Source organism: Colias croceus, chromosome 7, assembly GCF_905220415.1.
Source record: "Colias croceus chromosome 7, ilColCroc2.1".
Taxonomy (NCBI): Eukaryota; Metazoa; Arthropoda; class Insecta; order Lepidoptera; family Pieridae; genus Colias; species Colias croceus.
In genome coordinates, this window is record NC_059543.1 from 9,119,831 (window position 1) to 9,137,794 (window position 17,964).

Consider the following 17,964-nt stretch of genomic DNA (forward strand, 5'->3'; position numbering starts at 1 on the left):
CCCTCTTCGCCGAGACGTCGATATTTTTTAAACTTAAAAAGGTTTGGTGTCAGAATGTATCTAGTATCTACGTCCCGCGTAGCAATTAGTGCTCAAAAATCATGTCATGAACAGGTCTGGCCTCATTCCTATTTAATAATACGTATAGATATAGCATTTTACAGTACGCTTCAGCGGAAAATATAAAGTATAGAGTGTATTTTTTCACTACAACTACTTGAAATAATAACAATGACCTTACTACCTTTTATGAATAATATGATGATTTCATTATATCGAGTTCAATTTTCATTTTTAAAGTTTATGAAAAACGTATCTTTGTTTTCTCTACCTTTGATAAGTTCTATAATAAATTAAATATTGGTGTGAAATTATATCTTACCCTATCTTACCCTTGAAAATATGACCTGTGCTTAAACCGATGAATTGCTGGTTACCTATATGTAGTCCACGGAATTATGTGGTATTTGTTTGTATGTAAATATTCGCAACCTATACTTGTATAAAACTATCTTGGTACAGAAAAGGGTTTCTAACAAGTTCATGTATATTTAAGATTGAACTTGGCTTGACACGCTGCCGCATGTCTAAATATAAAAGCCACACTCGTCCATACTTCTTTAATTAATATCTGTATTTAGATAATCGTGTTTCAATGAACGAATATTCTGTATTATCCTCTTTTGATGATATATTAATAGTTTACAGAAATAGACCGAATATATCAACAAAATCGAGATTCCAAAGCTTAAAACGTATGTATCGAGCTCTATTAATGATCCCTTATTAATTGTAGTATATTTTGGGTGAATATACTCGACTTACTTCTATTGTAATAGATATACCGAACTTCATATTTTTATAAAAAAGTCCAATTAGAAGCCACAAAATTTACAGAATTCATTATAATAATAATCCTTCACATTTTCCATTCCAAGCCAAAGTTTTATTTGATAAGCCATTCGAATTTCTAGCATCTGATTAGAAGCAGAAGCCTTAATACCATAACGTAATAATATAGGATCAACGTTCGTCGTATCGAAATTCGGAAGTATGAAGTTTGTAATAACATTATTTAATATTCATGAATTCAGGTGATCACTTTAGAAAATATTCTTGTCATAAATGAATATTTTTCATGAATTGTCGATGAGTGAAAAAATAGCTGTGTTTTACCTGAAATAAAACACATATTAAATACTTACCTATATTTGAAGCTTACTTATTGAGAAGGTACCTAGCTTTTTCCGCCTATTTTCCCTCTCTTTCTCGTTGTATATATGCTATCTCTCTCGCACACGGCACACCTCCCACCAGGTGGCGCGGCCGGCGCACGATAATGTGCAGGCGCTAGATCTTCTTCATTGAGTCGAAATACTCAACAGGTGGACGTTAAGTGTAAGCTTCAAATATAGGTAAGTATTTAATATGTGTTTTATTTCAGGTAAAACACAGCTATTAAACACTTGACCGTAATTTGAAGCTTACTTATTGAGACCTGTTTGTTACCCACCTGGTGTACAATATATGGACGCCAATGTGAATTTGAATAGGTACATAAGTAATTACTTATTTCTTTATTTGAAAGAGTAAGGTGTGCAGATAGTATACCAATAAATCACACAAATTTTGAAATTTTTATATTATTTATATTAACAATAAAAAGTTAATCAAATAAGAACCAAAAAGTAAATCATAATGATTAAAAGTATTAGAACTTATGAGATTGGTTCAAGCGTACCTTAGTTAACCTTTTGGGCTTGAAAAGTTAAAGTTACTACAATTTCCACTATCTTTAGCGTAAATCTGCGAAAGAGCAAGTAACGACTTTTAATTACGCATTTAGATGTTACTTACAAAATTAAGCAACAGCTCATCACCGACGAGGCAAGAATACCTCAAACTCAAACCTTTATTTATTCAATTAGACTTCTGTAGAAGCACCATTGAATCCTCATAACATAGATTTACCAGCTGTCTCAACTCACACAGTTCTAACCCAACCTGCTACTAGCGGACAAGTAGAGACCTTGGTCTTTACTTTTAGGGTCAAATAAATTAAAAGGTCATCCCTTGGATAAGGTAATAAAATAAACCAGGTAAGCGGTTTAAATTATAATACAGATAATATGTAAGTAACATCCAACCAAAGCGTGCGGTGTCTATTAATGTTTAGAGCCAACGCCACCGATCATAATATAAACATGGCTGGTACTTTCAGTGCAATGCATGAATTATTTATTTAAAACTGATAGGTTTTAAACTCTGTACTGGAAACATATAATGAACTCAAGAAGTTAGAGACTAAAATGATAAGAGCTTATCTGTGTCCCAAACCTGCAATTACTACAGCTAAGTCCGTTAAGTTTTAATCAAATTAATTTTAAGGTATAGTTATGGTTTACATCAGAACTTATATACCAAAAGTCTCGGGACTACATAACGTGACTTATTTATAATGAAAGTGTTTGTGCATAACATCTAGGCCATCAACAGCTATATGAACGTCAGATAGGAAATGAGCCAAATTTATCCAGTAAGTAACAAAGGTTTTTAATTATACTTATTCTAATTCAACCAACTTCTACTAGCTACTCCGTATGTCTTTTGGGTAGACGGAGGCAAATAGGATTTTTCTTCCGACTATAACATTTGATATTTGGAAAATGTATACATTTCTGTATACCTTCAGAGTCAGATTCTAGTGGTGCAGCACTAAACACTGTCTATTAGGTGAATGGTGCTGCTGACCGGGCCTTCAGTTCTGCTTTCCAGAATACCTTCGCCCTTCTCGGTGCTACTACTACTGAAATAGCAGTACTCTTACACGTCGTTCAGGCCTCGAACTGACTAGGATTTCTCATATTATCGTTACAACCCTCGCTCGCTCTAACGAGAACAAATTATCGCTAAGGAATTCTGCTGCAGGACAATGGCAACAGATTAATATGCATTATTATGTTCAGGAATATGGTGCGTTCTGAATACTATCGTCGTCTGAAGGTATCTCCTTTCGATTAACTGCATTAAGGGTGCAGATCTGATCCCATTTTTGTTCCGTAGGAATGCTACGACTGCCTAAACGTTAAACTGGACAAAGAAAGTTGCCCTGAATATGGTCGGTTGTTCCAACATCCCTAATATGGCTAGCTTACCTTAGTTACCCCTTGATTGTAACTGCTACCAATGGAGGCACTGCTCGTGGGTTGTCCACAGTTTTTCGAGTGCAAAAATGAAGAACTGAACTCGTGGGGATCTATGTCGAATGAATCTGTTTTAAGATTATGAAAGGACAGTTGGTTGTGGATGCGAAGACAGGACGTTACTTTAGACATCTGTAACCACCACGAGAGGCAGCCACGGACAGTGATATAGTAAGAACTAAACTAGCAAAGTTTAGTTGGCTTACTAGACTTTGTCATGTTTAAAATGCAGTATATCATCTGTATAGAATTGCATTTATGACCATTGATAAACTTAATTCAACCGCAACCACGAGAAGCAGGCACGGATATCGATATAGCAAGAACTAAACCAGAAAGGTTTAGTTCGCTTATCTGGTATATTTATAATGTTTCAAAAGCCGTATAGTCTGTATTGCATTGCATTTATTGCCCCCCCCCCCCCCCCCCTTCAAATCAAAGAAATGTGAAGTCATCTGGCAGAGCTTTCTCGTGAAGGGTAGGGGTTCCAAGTAATATCTAATAATACGAGGCTTTTGTTTGGAAGGATTGACCTTCCGTTATTAATTATCCTCTATCCTAAGTAACTCAATAGTCAGAATTCACAGTACTCGTTGAGTCCTTAAACGTTTTACGTTAATAGTTGCATACAAGTTTATTATATAATATAATAATCCTGGTGGGATGACAAGAAACTTGTCTAAGCAAATGATTATCCTAATCCCTCAGCAATTTATTGTTTGAGCCCTGAAGAAAAACTCATGGGTGCCATAATGAGGCCAAACGGGTTGATAAACGAGTCGAATAAATTGCCTACAAGATCGGGCAACTAAAGTAGGCCTATGAGAGGTCAACTATACATAACCAATCGTAATTTGTTACATTCAATCGCTTTGCGATTAAAAAATCTCTTCAGGTGATTTTATGTGAAAATTGGTCGGCTAGTGCCATGGAATTACGATAACAAATATACCATTGACACAAGGCTTGGTGACAATCCTGGAAACCACCGCCACAAATCATCTGCGAGATGATATTTGATCCGACTCGCCTCCCTTTGTTGTGATTCTCTGCATTGTGAGGCTCTGCATTGGTAAATACAATTTGTTCAAGTCGCAATTTCCATAATTGATAAACCAATGGTGGTTTCCTGATTAAATAAGCGTAAGCTAACCTTTTAGGATACAAAGTATTCATTTCATGCGTCCATTATTTAACGTCTCTTACCTATTTTATTGTATTTATTAGGTTATATTACTATACTTATATTGTATAGATGGCCCACTGTGAATTAGATTTCAAAACCTTTTTCTACCTACCTTAGAAGAGTGAAGATCCGTTACTGTCATCTCTAACATTTTCGTGGGTCCTCGTTGACGAAAGCAAATATCTATGATCATTTTAATGATCAATCCTTTGTATATTTGCACCAACCGCAATCAAAGCCCCGCGAGGGCCGATATATATTTGCACCATTTCCCCGTGAGGGACGGTCGTAATCAAAGCCCCGCGAGGGCTGATATATATTTCCACCATTTCTCCTTGAGGGCGGTTGTAATCAAAGCCCCGCGAGGGCTGATATATTTGCACCTATTTCCCTGCGAGCGACAGCTGCGCGAGGGATGTTTGTAATTTGAAATAAGTAGGGCCTTCCCAAAAATACTTAATAGTCACCCTGCGAGGGTGGGTTTAACCTGGCTAACGAACCTAACCTGCGAGGAGTAGCGGTTAAACCTAGCGGCCACATTTATGTAATCTGCTTCGAGCAAGATTTAAGGTGCTAATATAAAATTAGAAGTTAATAATCATTTAAAATAATAATATAGTAACAAGGTACTTTAACTTATTTTCCAATGCTAGCAACAGCTGTCCAGGATGAAATAAGAATTGATTTGACAATGGTAATTAATTGTTATGTATATATAAAAAGAAGGCTTTTCTCTCTCACCCGCAATTTTTTACTTTTTGTCAAGGTGTACAAGTTTATAATATTATTCTAAAACGTTAGAATATGTGAATAGTAAAACCTTTGAAATGTCTCTAAATTTAATTTCTAATTAAGGTATCTCGATAACTATACGATAACGTCTCTTTCCAAACTAGAAAATTTAAATGTAAAATTTTGGCACTTACTCGTTTTAACCAAAAAGTTGCATCATTTGAAACATAGGAAACGTAATATAAATAAAAGTAATTTTCAAACCAAAATTGCTGTGTGTAATACCTATGTCTATTTTCGCTTATATACGGATCAGATTAATACTCATAAAAGGACACGTATAGACTACGGATACTTTTGAATGTGTGGTACGTTCATGGTACCTACTGAACATGTGCATTGTGCGTATTCCATCATTATTCAGATGAGCGGCTAACTCCCGGACGACTTATAACATATCTCGACATGTTCGGACACGTTGTGATTCGTGCAATTACGCTAACATCAATTTGTTCCTGTTATAGGTAATACCTATATAATTTGTTCTTTGAGCTGACTCATCTCGTTCGATAATTTTTAGTTATAAACTATACTCCGAACCGTTCCTAGTGATAACGACAATGTAATAAAGTCGTAGCAATGGATTGCATGCCTGTTAAGCTTTGAGTTAGCTCATAGGATTAGCCTTGGATTTATCCATACATACTATTAATATTCACTTGTAACCTTGTAATAAAAACACATTAAAAATGAAATAAAATAAAAATATCTATATAAAAGAGAGGGTATTTGATATATTTAGTCAATATCAAATAATCACAAAAGTAATATTAACGATACGAGTAAAGCCGAACGGTAAATCCGTTAAAATCTGCTTTACTCACAGTATTAGAAATTCAAATATACATTAGTATATATTGCATTACTTATAAAATATTTCAAAAGAAAAGTTACTATTTCACGTAAAATGTAACGGTTGTATCGTTAATTTTAAATATCTAACATGCTATTAAGTATTTAAAGCATATTGAAAAATAAACTATTGCTGAAGGATTCACTAAAAGACCTCAGCATTTTAAATAAAGTCCAACGGATATACCGTCGATTTAAAAGATTTTTGCTCATTTTTAAGTAAAATGTCATTACAATAGATGTAAAAATAACTCACTGTACCGATCCGACGGGATACACTTTTTCACACTTTTAGCACTTGCAATATGCAATACTTAATACTTAATAGCACCAAGGTTGTAGTCTTGTAGACAACCTTCTCGCGGCGGAAGCTAGACGCCAATGAAGAAGATCTAGCGCCTGCACATTATCGTGCGCCGGCCGCGCCACCTGGTGGGAGGTGTGCCGTGTGCGAGAGAGATAGCATATATACAACGAGAAAGAGAGGGAAAATAGGCGGAAAAAGCTAGGTACCTTCTCAATAAGTAAGCTTCAAATTACGGTCAAGTGTTTAATAGGTCAGCTTTCTGATTACGCGCCCGGAAATGTACTAGGTATATTTATTTTTATTTCTACTGTATATTTGATGATGACGTGACTTGCGACAGGAATATTAATTGTCAAGATATCTGAGAATTTTTAATAAATTTTAATACGTTTCGTACGTATGGACTTGATTGAACCAATCAATCAATTTAGTTTCGTATTCTGACTTGTCTGATAGTTTTAAGAGTGAGAAAGAAAAAGATAGAGTCAAACGTTATTAAACATATTATATTTATATATACATATTAAAAATTATTGTATAACAACAAGAATACTAAAACTTAATATTTTCTAGAATATTAACCATAACATAACAGTATGTTATAACTTTCCTGCAGCTTCTGTACTAAAACTTAACGTTTTACAATTTAATACTAACTTATATGATAGAGCTGTAACATAAATCTGCAGTTAGAATAAGAACAAGACTTATAAATTCATTGCGATTATATTATTCACAGAAATAGGTTGCTCTTAGTAATATTTTAATAGGTAGCTGGTAGATATATACAAGTGAGCTAGCTTCTTGGAATAAGACTCAGTTTTCAGACATATTATAATAATAACGAGCAACACCAGTTTCATTAGACATCTTGTTACAAGTGAAATTAACTTTATCACGTACATTATACGAATAGATAAGCTTACTTGTGAGAAATGTGTACAAATCAGCTCACTATTTCAGAGAAACAAATGTCTAATCCCCCCGTAAATTGTGTATATGAATTTTGTTGTTTTCCAATGACCCCGTAATACAAATATGACTTTTGACTTTGTACCTACCCTTAAAGTTTGTATTTTGGAAATCTTTATTTCGAGTAGGTACCTCCGATGTTTTTGTATATGTTCTATGTAAATCTCTACATGAAAGCTTGGGGTATTATTCAGCGGTGTTATTTGTCCGCAGTACGGCAGGAGAACGAGCGCCTGATGCACGACGTCCTTCAGGCGGGAATCGCCAATCGCACCCAGTCGTCGGGGGCATTGCGCTGACGCCGCGCTACTCGCCGCGCCCGCGGCTCGACAACATCAGGCCGGCCGCCGCCCCCCCGGAGGAGCCCCCCGACTTCACGCCGCACTTGGAGCCCTCCAATCGTGACTACGGCTTCTCCGTTTCCCTCCACGACGCACAGAACGCTTCCCAAACGGTGAACACTACTCTAGCGGCCCCTGCGTGAGCCGCTGGATTCCTCTCTGTGAAGTGAACGCACAATGTGAAGTAAATGAACTCCTCTATCCGTAAAGTCGGAGAGACGCTTAGTTAGATTATGTGAATTTGTGAATATAAATGGTTAAATGTTATTTGTTATTCGTGGGAGTGATCGGGATAAACACGGTCAGTGCTCCTGTAGGTATAGATGAAGTGTATCATCGTCGTTATTGTGGATAATTACCCTTTCCTATAAAGGAGGATGTATTGAATATTATTCTATATAATGTAGATCGACGTGAGATTTGTATGCGTTTTTAAATGTCTCGTCTCAGACTGCAGCAAACAGCACATTCAAAACTGTTAAGCTTATTTAATATGGTGTTGTAGATTTTATTTCTGTAAAGCAATTTTGGAACGAAACTCTTGTTTCGACCCCTTGTTCAAGGAACGCTTTCAGGTCACTATCGTTAATATAGATATGTTATAGATACTTATATAAATGTCGGGTACAATTATTTCGATGTTTTATATCATATTTTATGAGTACATTAAAATTTATTAATTTTACGAATCTCTCCAAGATATGTATGTTAAATTATTTCAGAATCCTGGCTCTTTAACTACGTATAATTATTTAAATACTGAATAGTCCTTTACTCAAGTCGTTTTATGGATATGGGATCAACTTGTACGCAAAGACAAGTATCTTCGTATATTTTCACTCTACATTTTAAAATCACTGCATAACTCTATTTTTTTATGACTTATAAGTATACTTTGTCTAAATTATAAAATAAATAGTTATATAATACCTTTCAAATAAGACCATTTTAGCACTAAAATCTATGTAAATAAAATTGGACATTAATCAATAATCATGGTACACTAAATATTTTAAAACAGTCTCTCATTACAAATTGTAATTATATGCTCTATACTCTATAGTATAATAAATAATAATAACCTTTATCAACAAGTACGGTCAGCAACGATGTCCTGTTGTTCAGTTTTCACCCTTTATTATATTATATAATTTATACAAAACGTTATCGTTATTTTTCTCATTTCTTTTTTCATTATTTTATTGAATTTGAATTTACTTTAATTATTTATAGTTGCTATCAAGTATCGACTCACAATGCTGATTATGCGTATAGACTAGGATACAATCATACGTTTCATTTCCATTATGCCCGGTACCAATCTAGAGAAAATTACATTTTTAAATTATTAAAAATTGACAAAAGTCTAATTAAACATACCTTTACACGTAAGTTACTTTTAACTAAAAACTAATTAAACTTATTTTCCATGTAAAGTTTACAAAGAAAACCAACATCCAGACGATTTATAAATTTTAATTAATTGCGATAAAATTCTTATGAAATTGAATATGCTATACTATGGTTACCAAAACATAATCTAAGGAACACAATAAGTCAAACATTAGTAAATAGTCATTTAATAAATACACTTAAATCACAATTATTTATAATTACAAATATGGACGTCTGCACTCAATAATGTAAGGTGATAAATAATAAACCGAATTCCATTCACATCACGTATACATTTATAAAGGGTCAAAATTTATCAGCCAATTTGTCAAAAGTATCATATTCGTGTTATTGATATATGAATTTCGGTGAAAGAGCTTAATTCGATTCCCCGTCACTGTTCATGTTGTATCCATTGCAATTGTAACCAAATTATCGTTTTTTAAACATTGTTAAAATATTTTAACAAGTATATAATATGTTTCGATCTTCTGTTCAGTTATTAAATAAAGGATGTGGGACCGTTTTATTAGTTTTTCATCACTTAGAGAATAGTTATTAAACATTTTAAGTATTGTATATTAGTAGGACTTTAATTATGCATATAAATCCATCGAATTATGTCCAGATTGCAATATAATCTAAAATATTATGTTTTTGACAAACAAATTTATCGTAATTTATAATACTGCTTTTATCGTTGTACCTATATGTTGTCGCATAGATAAATGTATACCTACTTGATACTAATTACTTATCAAATAATATAAACCGAACTTTTGTACAAGTGGTACCTAGATAAATTGATAAATGCTGTTATAAGAATTTAAATCGTAATAAGATAATATAACAGATGAAAAATCCCTCATGGTCATTGGATCGCCGATCGATTAAAAATACCTATGTTAAACAAATTATTATCTATCCATGAAATTTTCCTAATTAATATTAAAGTCCTAAAATTATAAATTCATTGAATAATGAAAAATACAATGGTAAATAACAAGATGTATTTGTCTCTATATTTCTACTCACATTTTAAATGACCTCTTTAAGTATGACGTAATTCATAGCTGACCCCTAAACATAGATGTCACTTAGCATTCTTTTCGACCTAAAAATGCAGCAAGTACCTAATAATTATAACAGCTTTTATCGTTGGTGTATACTTTCGTAACCAAATACTAAATTTAAGATAATATAGTTCTCTTCTAAGCCGAATCTAGTCAAAGGAGCTTTCGAAACTGTGCTTAAGTATTAAGTATAAATGGTTTTATAAGTAGTTGTTGTAGGTATGATATTGTTGTTATGTGTAAAGTATGGATTAGCGTCGATGTTCAATGAAAATTCATATTTGCTATACCACCGCTTCGAGGCACGATTTATGTGGCAAGCTCATAAATCATATCTAAATTATTGTCATCGGTTTTATAGAATTAACTCTAAGTTAATCATTATTTGGAAAGCTTAATTGTTAAAGTTAAAATATATTTTAAGTGATATAAATTTGGGTGACTAAAAATCATCTACCGAAAACCACTTAACATCGATTACCTACTGTAATAGAAAATCTTTTACATTAAAATAATTTGGCCGAAGTAATTTTTTAAGCGAGAGCACTCGACAGCATAGACCTCTCTTGAAGACAATAAAAATTTTATCCTATAATCATATTATTGTTTTGATTTCTTAGAATTTTTTTAAATAAAGAAGTTATATTTAGTCAAAATAAATGTATCAAAAAGAGATATCAGTTTAACTATTTTTATTTTATTTTATTAGATTAACCATAACCATCCTAACATAATATTATATAATCGAAAGTGATTAAAGGGACACTCCATTTATTTATAATAATTATTATCGCTAACTATTATTACCTATATAAGATTATTTTTTGACTCACTTATATTTTTTTATCTTCTATCTGCAGTTCTAAAACCCTGTTTAGTATGTTCAAGTTTATTGGCCTCATTATGTTCCTGTATCTAATGCAAATTGTTAAATATTGTAAGAAATTATATTAAGTAATGGTTTCAAATTAATCAAACACTTTTATTGGTTCGTTCAATTGTAAGGTTTAAAGTTTTTGTATTATAAACAAAAGTGTCGTGATACGAATAATTTGATTGATGGTAAACATAACGAATTACGATTTATGAAATGAACGCGAACTCGCATTCATGTCTACTTTAGAAAATTGGAGTGTCAATTCGATATTACTGTGCAATTCGAGTTCAATTAGTGATGATTCGTTTGTCACGTTACACTTCATACAATTATACACGAATTATTATCGGAATTTTATACAGTAGACACGAAGCGATCAGATTACAACATATTATATGAACCTAGTTTAACTTAATGTATGTGTACGAAAGATAGATGTTATACTACATGTGTTAATGTATTTAGCCATTATTGTAAATGCGATCCACATCCCATCCTAAAGTGATACGTCAAACTGCGTGTTCATGTGTAAGTTAAACCACTAAACAAAAGTCGAGTGGCACTGAATAAATTGCAACAGACCTATAACATACTAGTGTTAGACAGGCGATACAGAGAATTTTATAGTTGTTTGTTGTAAATGTCAGTTTTAATTAATCTATTTTACAAAAAAATGTTTAATAAAATATCTTTATAAATGTCTGGTGTATTATTTTGATGCTCGGTATGAATAGTGGGCGTAGTGCTGATGTTTAGGGGTAATTGTAAATTAATGTGGGCGCTCAAAGGTAAAACTTGAGCGGAGAAAAGCTTGGGCTATGGAAAAGGTGGGTCGGAGTGTGCCTCGCATACCTCCCGAGGCGTCATTCGAACTATGCGAACGGCCGCTCTGCGCTTCGCTTGTTGCCCAACAATTTTCATAGCAAATCTTGTAACAGCTGAACGGGTGAAACATTACATTTACATGCTTAAATTGTTGTTTTGTATTGTAGTTGTACGGTTTTAGAATAGCGGAACAAATGTATTTTTTTAAATATGAATAGACACTTTTTACATTTTATCTGTAGGTTACATTTATTACATACTAGCTTCAGTCAGCGGCTCTACTTTTGTGGTATTCGGACAAAAGTAGTAACTGCATCCCAAATTTTAGATGAATCTGTCTAGTTGATTCTGCGGGAGGGCTTAATTCACACAGATGTATAAAATGAAAAATTGGACAATTCTATTCAAGTATGTATTGTTAAAGAAATTTAAATTATTATTTTTAGTATTTTCTATAAAAAACTGTACAAAATTGAACATTAAAACTTGTATTCTATTATAACATTGAATGAAAGTGGGTGTCTACAGCTTTTGTTAGTACCTAATCCGTATAAAATTGTACAATTAACTGAAAGATATATTTCGCAGAAGTTCTATTCAATGCAAGCATCAAATTTAACAAGATAAAATAAAAAATGTAGGTCTTGCTCCGCTAATTTAAGAAGAAAAATTAATTACCCTAAAAGTTTTATTCACTTATAGATTACGCTGAAACTAGATGCTACGATACAATTAATGTCAGTTCCACTTAATGTTTCCCAAAAACTAATTCGTTTGATTAAGAAAGTTTTGACCGGGCTTATGTACTTTACAAATAAGTTCGTTTGACAGCCGTGCTAATGTTCTTGTAATAAGATGTTTTGCGTAAGGAAGCTTATCATAAAAACAAAGGATAACGTAACGTAATAAACGTAACAATTCTAATTGGTTTAATCCTGTCATATACACTTAAATGAGATATGTTCAAGCGCATAGAAGTAATAGCGTAAGAATTATACATAATATTATGTAAAAGCAGTCATTCATGTAATCCTTTCATGTTACAGTAAACAATGAAAAGTATTTTCTAAAGAACTCCTTTGGAAGTCAAAATATTCAAAGTCTGGTTATATCGATTTAAAAAAGTCCATAGAAAGTAGTTACTCACACATTTGCATCAAAGTAGCCATTTCTTACAATACTATAATATATTACACATTCAAATGCATAAATAGGTATGAGTAGGTAATTTTAAAGCGAGTAGAATTTTATACAAAGGAGAACATATTTAAGTGGTTGTAAAAGCGGCGAGTAAAACCGGCGGTTAACTCTAGTGGGGAAGGTCAAGGTAATCTGTTGCTAAAAACAAAATAAGAGTAACTCTGTTTAACGTTTCAGTATTTGATGGGACTCTATTTCAATTATAAAATATTATTTTCAGCCGCATTGACTTTAGGTAAAATTAACTTGAATAATAAATAAGACGAAATTTGATTGGATGGGGTTGATTAATTTATAATTGTATTAAACTTATATTTTGTTCTCGTCTTTAATCTTAGTGTTCGGTAAAGTTATTTGAAATAAAAATGAATGAACGTGTTGTGTAATTAATATCTTAGTAAATTAATAAAAGTTTTTGAAATCGAAACTTGAATGTGCATAGCGAACTATAGGTACATGTGAGCCAAACCGTTTGCGGTAAGCTAGTTTAAAATATAAAAGAAAACTGTATTTTATTCACTGAATGAATGCCTTAAATACGTCTGCACTTCACGTAAGAAGTTGCAGAAAAATAAGTCTTTCAAGAAATATAGACTAGATATTAACAAGCGAGCAAGATTCTTTACAATATAACATACAATTATTTTATGCTATACACACAATATTTCGAAGGAAACAATTACAAAATACTAGCCGTCATACTTGACCTTAAACAATGTAGTAAAAGTTTCAAAATTCGTTTGAAAAGTGCAGCGATGAATCTACAATGCTAGTTTTCCTATTAACCTCGCTAACTAAGCTTGAACCGATGATACTTGTATCTAGAGAGTTCATCACAACAGTGCATCGGGTCGAACCTCTTAATCACACACTCAGCCACTCAATATTCAGCTGACTAAGCCGTTTATTTTTATTTAAAATGCCATTTATTCATATCAATTTAATGCCAAAGATTTATGTCAGCTGGTTAGGTTGATAGAGATTTTGAAGACATTCGAAGTTACATTTTCAACCTTAACGCTTTCTCTACTAAGCTACTCGGCTTACTGCCTCTTGCTGCTGTCTCCTTGACATCTACATGCATTTTGCATCTTTTTGACTGATCGATTTTCTGAATAAGAAATAAAAGAATACGTAAAATCATGGATAAAAAAAACGGCCACTCTGCTCTACATCTACTTGCTCACCTGTGCCCTGCTTTAGTAAAGGCTACGATTTCATCTATACAAATTAAAAGAAACACCTTAAAAATAAAAACATATTTCGTATAATATTGTATGTGTGTACTTTGTCAGTAATAATGTCATGTGAAAGAGAAAATGCGTAGAAATTGTTTTATCCAGATGTTTATTCTTGTTTAGGCTAAGCGCGCACCACGATTTTATGCAGCGTGATTATTTTATCGCAGAAATATAACGTATGAGTTACTATGGCAATGTGCGCACATGCGATTAAATAATCACAGCGATTTTAAAATTGTGATTTGTCACATTTTGCTGCGACTGCTCGCGACGCGATTGTCGCGAAAATGAAATGCAGAATATGAAATTGTATGGCACTGCGCGCACTGCGATAATAAAATCGCACACTCGGGCCCGACCGGCACTTCACTTGTGTTTCGTCTGTCCAACAGTAAACATCGTAGTATTTTATGTTTACCAAACAGTACCTACCTATACGGTAGGTACTGTTTGGTAAACATAAATTCAGTAATCTGTCAAAGGTTTGAATTTATTTATTTATTTATTTATTACTTTATTGTACAAGAAACAAAATATACAGTCATAAAGGTTACAATAATAAAAAAAATAAAAAAGCACAAAGGGCGGCCTTTTGGCGGAATTTTCATTCTATAATAGCCAAAGAATTTTTTGGGATACATCCGAAGTTCATTGTATTTCTGACTAGCTTTCCACCCGCGGCATCGCCCGCGCAGTTAAAAAAAAACCCGCATAGTTCCCATTCCCGTGGGATTTTCGGGATAAAACCGATCCTATGTCCTTTCTCGGGTATCAAAATATCTCTATACCAAATTTACAGACAGACAGAGTTACTTTCGCATTTATAATATTAGTATGGATAAAAGAAACCTTTGACAATTCTATCTGCTGTAAAAGAATGAGTCCAATATAGAAGAATTTTCTTTTTTTTTTTTATTCTTATCCTCCGAAGTAGTAAATAAAGACAAGCAACTTGTACGAAATCCATGATGAAAGTGAGTAAGGATCACTATTAAATTATCGCTGTGCGCGCTCCGTACTCTCTGCGATTTTCTACAGCGCGATTTTGAAATCGTGTCGCAAAAATTAAAATCGTGATAAGAAGAAAAAAAAAAGAAAATTAGTCAATATTGGACTCATCCTTTTACAGCAGATATAATTGTCAATGGTTTCTTTTATCCATACTAATATTATAAATGCGAAAGTAACTCTGTCTGTCTGTAAATTTGGTATAGAGATATTTTGATACCCGAGAAAGGATCCCAAAACATTCTTAGGCTATTATAGAATGAAAATTCCGCCAAAAGGCCGCCCTTTGTGCTTTTTTATTATTGTAACCTTTATGTATATTTTGTTTCTTGCACAATAAAGTGTAAAATAAATAAATAAATAAATTCAAACTTTTGACAGATTACTGAGTTTATGTTTACCAAACAGTACCTATACCACTACGATGTTTACTATTGGACAGACGAAACACAAGTGAAGTGCCGGCCGGGCCCGAGTGTGCGGTTTTATTATCGCAGTGCGCGCGGTAACATAGAATTTCATATTCTACATTTCATTTTGGCGACAATCGCGTCGCGAGCAGTCGCAGCAAAATGTGACAAATCACAATTTTAAAATCGCTTCGATTATTTAATCGCATGTGCGCGCATTCTCATAGTATTACTAGCCGTTACTCATACGTTGTATTTCTGCGATAAAATAATCACGCTGCATAAAATCGTGGTGCGCGCTTAGCCTTAGCCTTAGCGTTTGCGGTCGTTTCCGAGGGTGGCATGTGACAGTACGATACAATAGTAGGTATGGCGTTTAATTTCATAAACGCCATTCGGAACCCTTATCTGAGGCTTTAGTAGCCTTCATCAAGATATCTCAAATAGAGAAGAATTTAATATTATATCCGACCGTCTTCTTTCCATTTCTTAGTTTTATAAAAACGAATATTTTTTTTTTTTAGTTCAATACTTGTTAAAGAAACGAGGTATTTTTTAAAAGGTTTCTTAGTTATCATAAACTGCTGTTATGCATCAAGCTTGTTTAGAGCAATCCGAAAATCAGGACAGGCAAATAGCCTTCAATCTTCCTTCAATATGCACTACTGAGCAATATATACCTATTTTTATATAATTTTAGCATAATTTATATATGTTTTTTTTTTAATTACTTACACGTATATGAGCATTGTCTATTTTAATTAGTTCTCATGATTTTTTGCAATGAAGAGGCCTTCTTCATTCTAATGAACTGCATATTATGTAGATTATGTTACGATTTACAATGAAGAATCTTCAACATCGGTCCTAAAGTTTCCTACCTTATTATTGTGCCTATGTGTTTGCATGTACTGAACTCGCAAACAAGACTCTTTTAAATATAAAATAAATAAGTAGTTCTTCAAGTGTAAGTTCTTCAAATAGATGAAGCCGTGCATCACTGATCATTGCTACAAGGGTGATCGATTTGGTGGCTGATATAGGGTGTATCACAGTTGAGTGCATAAGTTCCGCTCCGTCGGCCAGCGTTGTTCTTCACTAATGACACAGATAACTATATATTAGTCAGAGAACTAATGAGCCCGATCTAGAGACCCGATACATTCCACAATGGTATTTTAAAAGATTCAATCTTATTACGATCGTTATGAAGTTAGATGTTTATGCAATCGCATTGAAAGGTTCGGTTATTTTTCTGGAAAATGGTTGCTTGAAAATGTTTGGTATTCTTTAAATGCAATCTTTTTTATACCAATTTTAGTAAATTTACAAAAAAACGAATAAGGACTAAAGGACTAAATTAAGAACACAAGTAGGTACTTTGGACCATTTACGTCTACGAATCTAAAAAGAGTTCGCAAAAGTTCCTTTTCTAATTGCACTAATTGCTGTAATACTAATATTGATCGAGAATTGGCACAAAAAATTCTGTCTCTATTTAAGTAATTGGCAATATTTTAATGATATCCAGAAAAAAAAAGGACAACGAAGATTTATACGAAACTTTACATTTAATTGAATAATACTTAACCATCCATACCATAATATTATATTCTAAACCATTTTAAAAATTAAATATCATCATAAAATTTCTCACAACGTCTAGCTGGAAAGAAAAGACACAACATCGACATCTTATCAAGAGTAATAAAGGATTCATAACACCCATTCATTTTATAACATACAAAATGATACCTACGTGTATAAAAGAGTCTTCAACAATATCAGGGAGCAGTATCAATCCTTCGAGACCCAAAGGAAAGCACAATTCTTGCAAATGAGGGAATATTTTTAAATCATTTTCCTGCCTTTGCAGTAAGGCCGGAAATTAAATTTATTCGAACTTTGAACCTTGTCAAGGAATATTTTATAGCGATCAATTCTAAACTTTGTTAAATGCATTCGATACTTTCAAGTAGTTACAATCTTTGGAAGTCTTTGGTGGCTATGATCTCTTTTCATGATATTATTAAAAAGTAAAATAATATCCAACATGCGATATTTATTTTACCTTCGTAGTTAACGTGTTTCTTTAATTAAGAATAAGTTAACTTTCTTCAAAGAGTTATATTAGAGAATAAGTTTAAAAAAGTTGTACACAAATTATAATTTCTCAGGCAAGAACTTTAACTGGTGGCTTTAACTGGTAAGTACGTCACATGTGTGTGTATATAGACGATAACGAATGGAATAGTAAATTTATACAATGAATGATAATTTTG

General features: G+C 33.0%; 1 protein-coding gene across 1 annotated transcript in view; it reads left to right on the forward strand.

The window, feature by feature from the left end:
- The window catches only part of LOC123693059, a 32,678-nt gene extending 23,124 nt beyond the window's left edge, over positions 1-9,554 (forward strand). The window contains exon 2 of the mRNA XM_045637995.1: positions 7,526-9,554. Within this exon, the coding sequence (XP_045493951.1) occupies positions 7,526-7,611 (86 nt within the window). The 3' untranslated portion in view covers positions 7,612-9,554. The remainder of the gene's footprint in view (positions 1-7,525) is intronic.
- Positions 9,555-17,964: the final 8,410 nt, after the last annotated feature.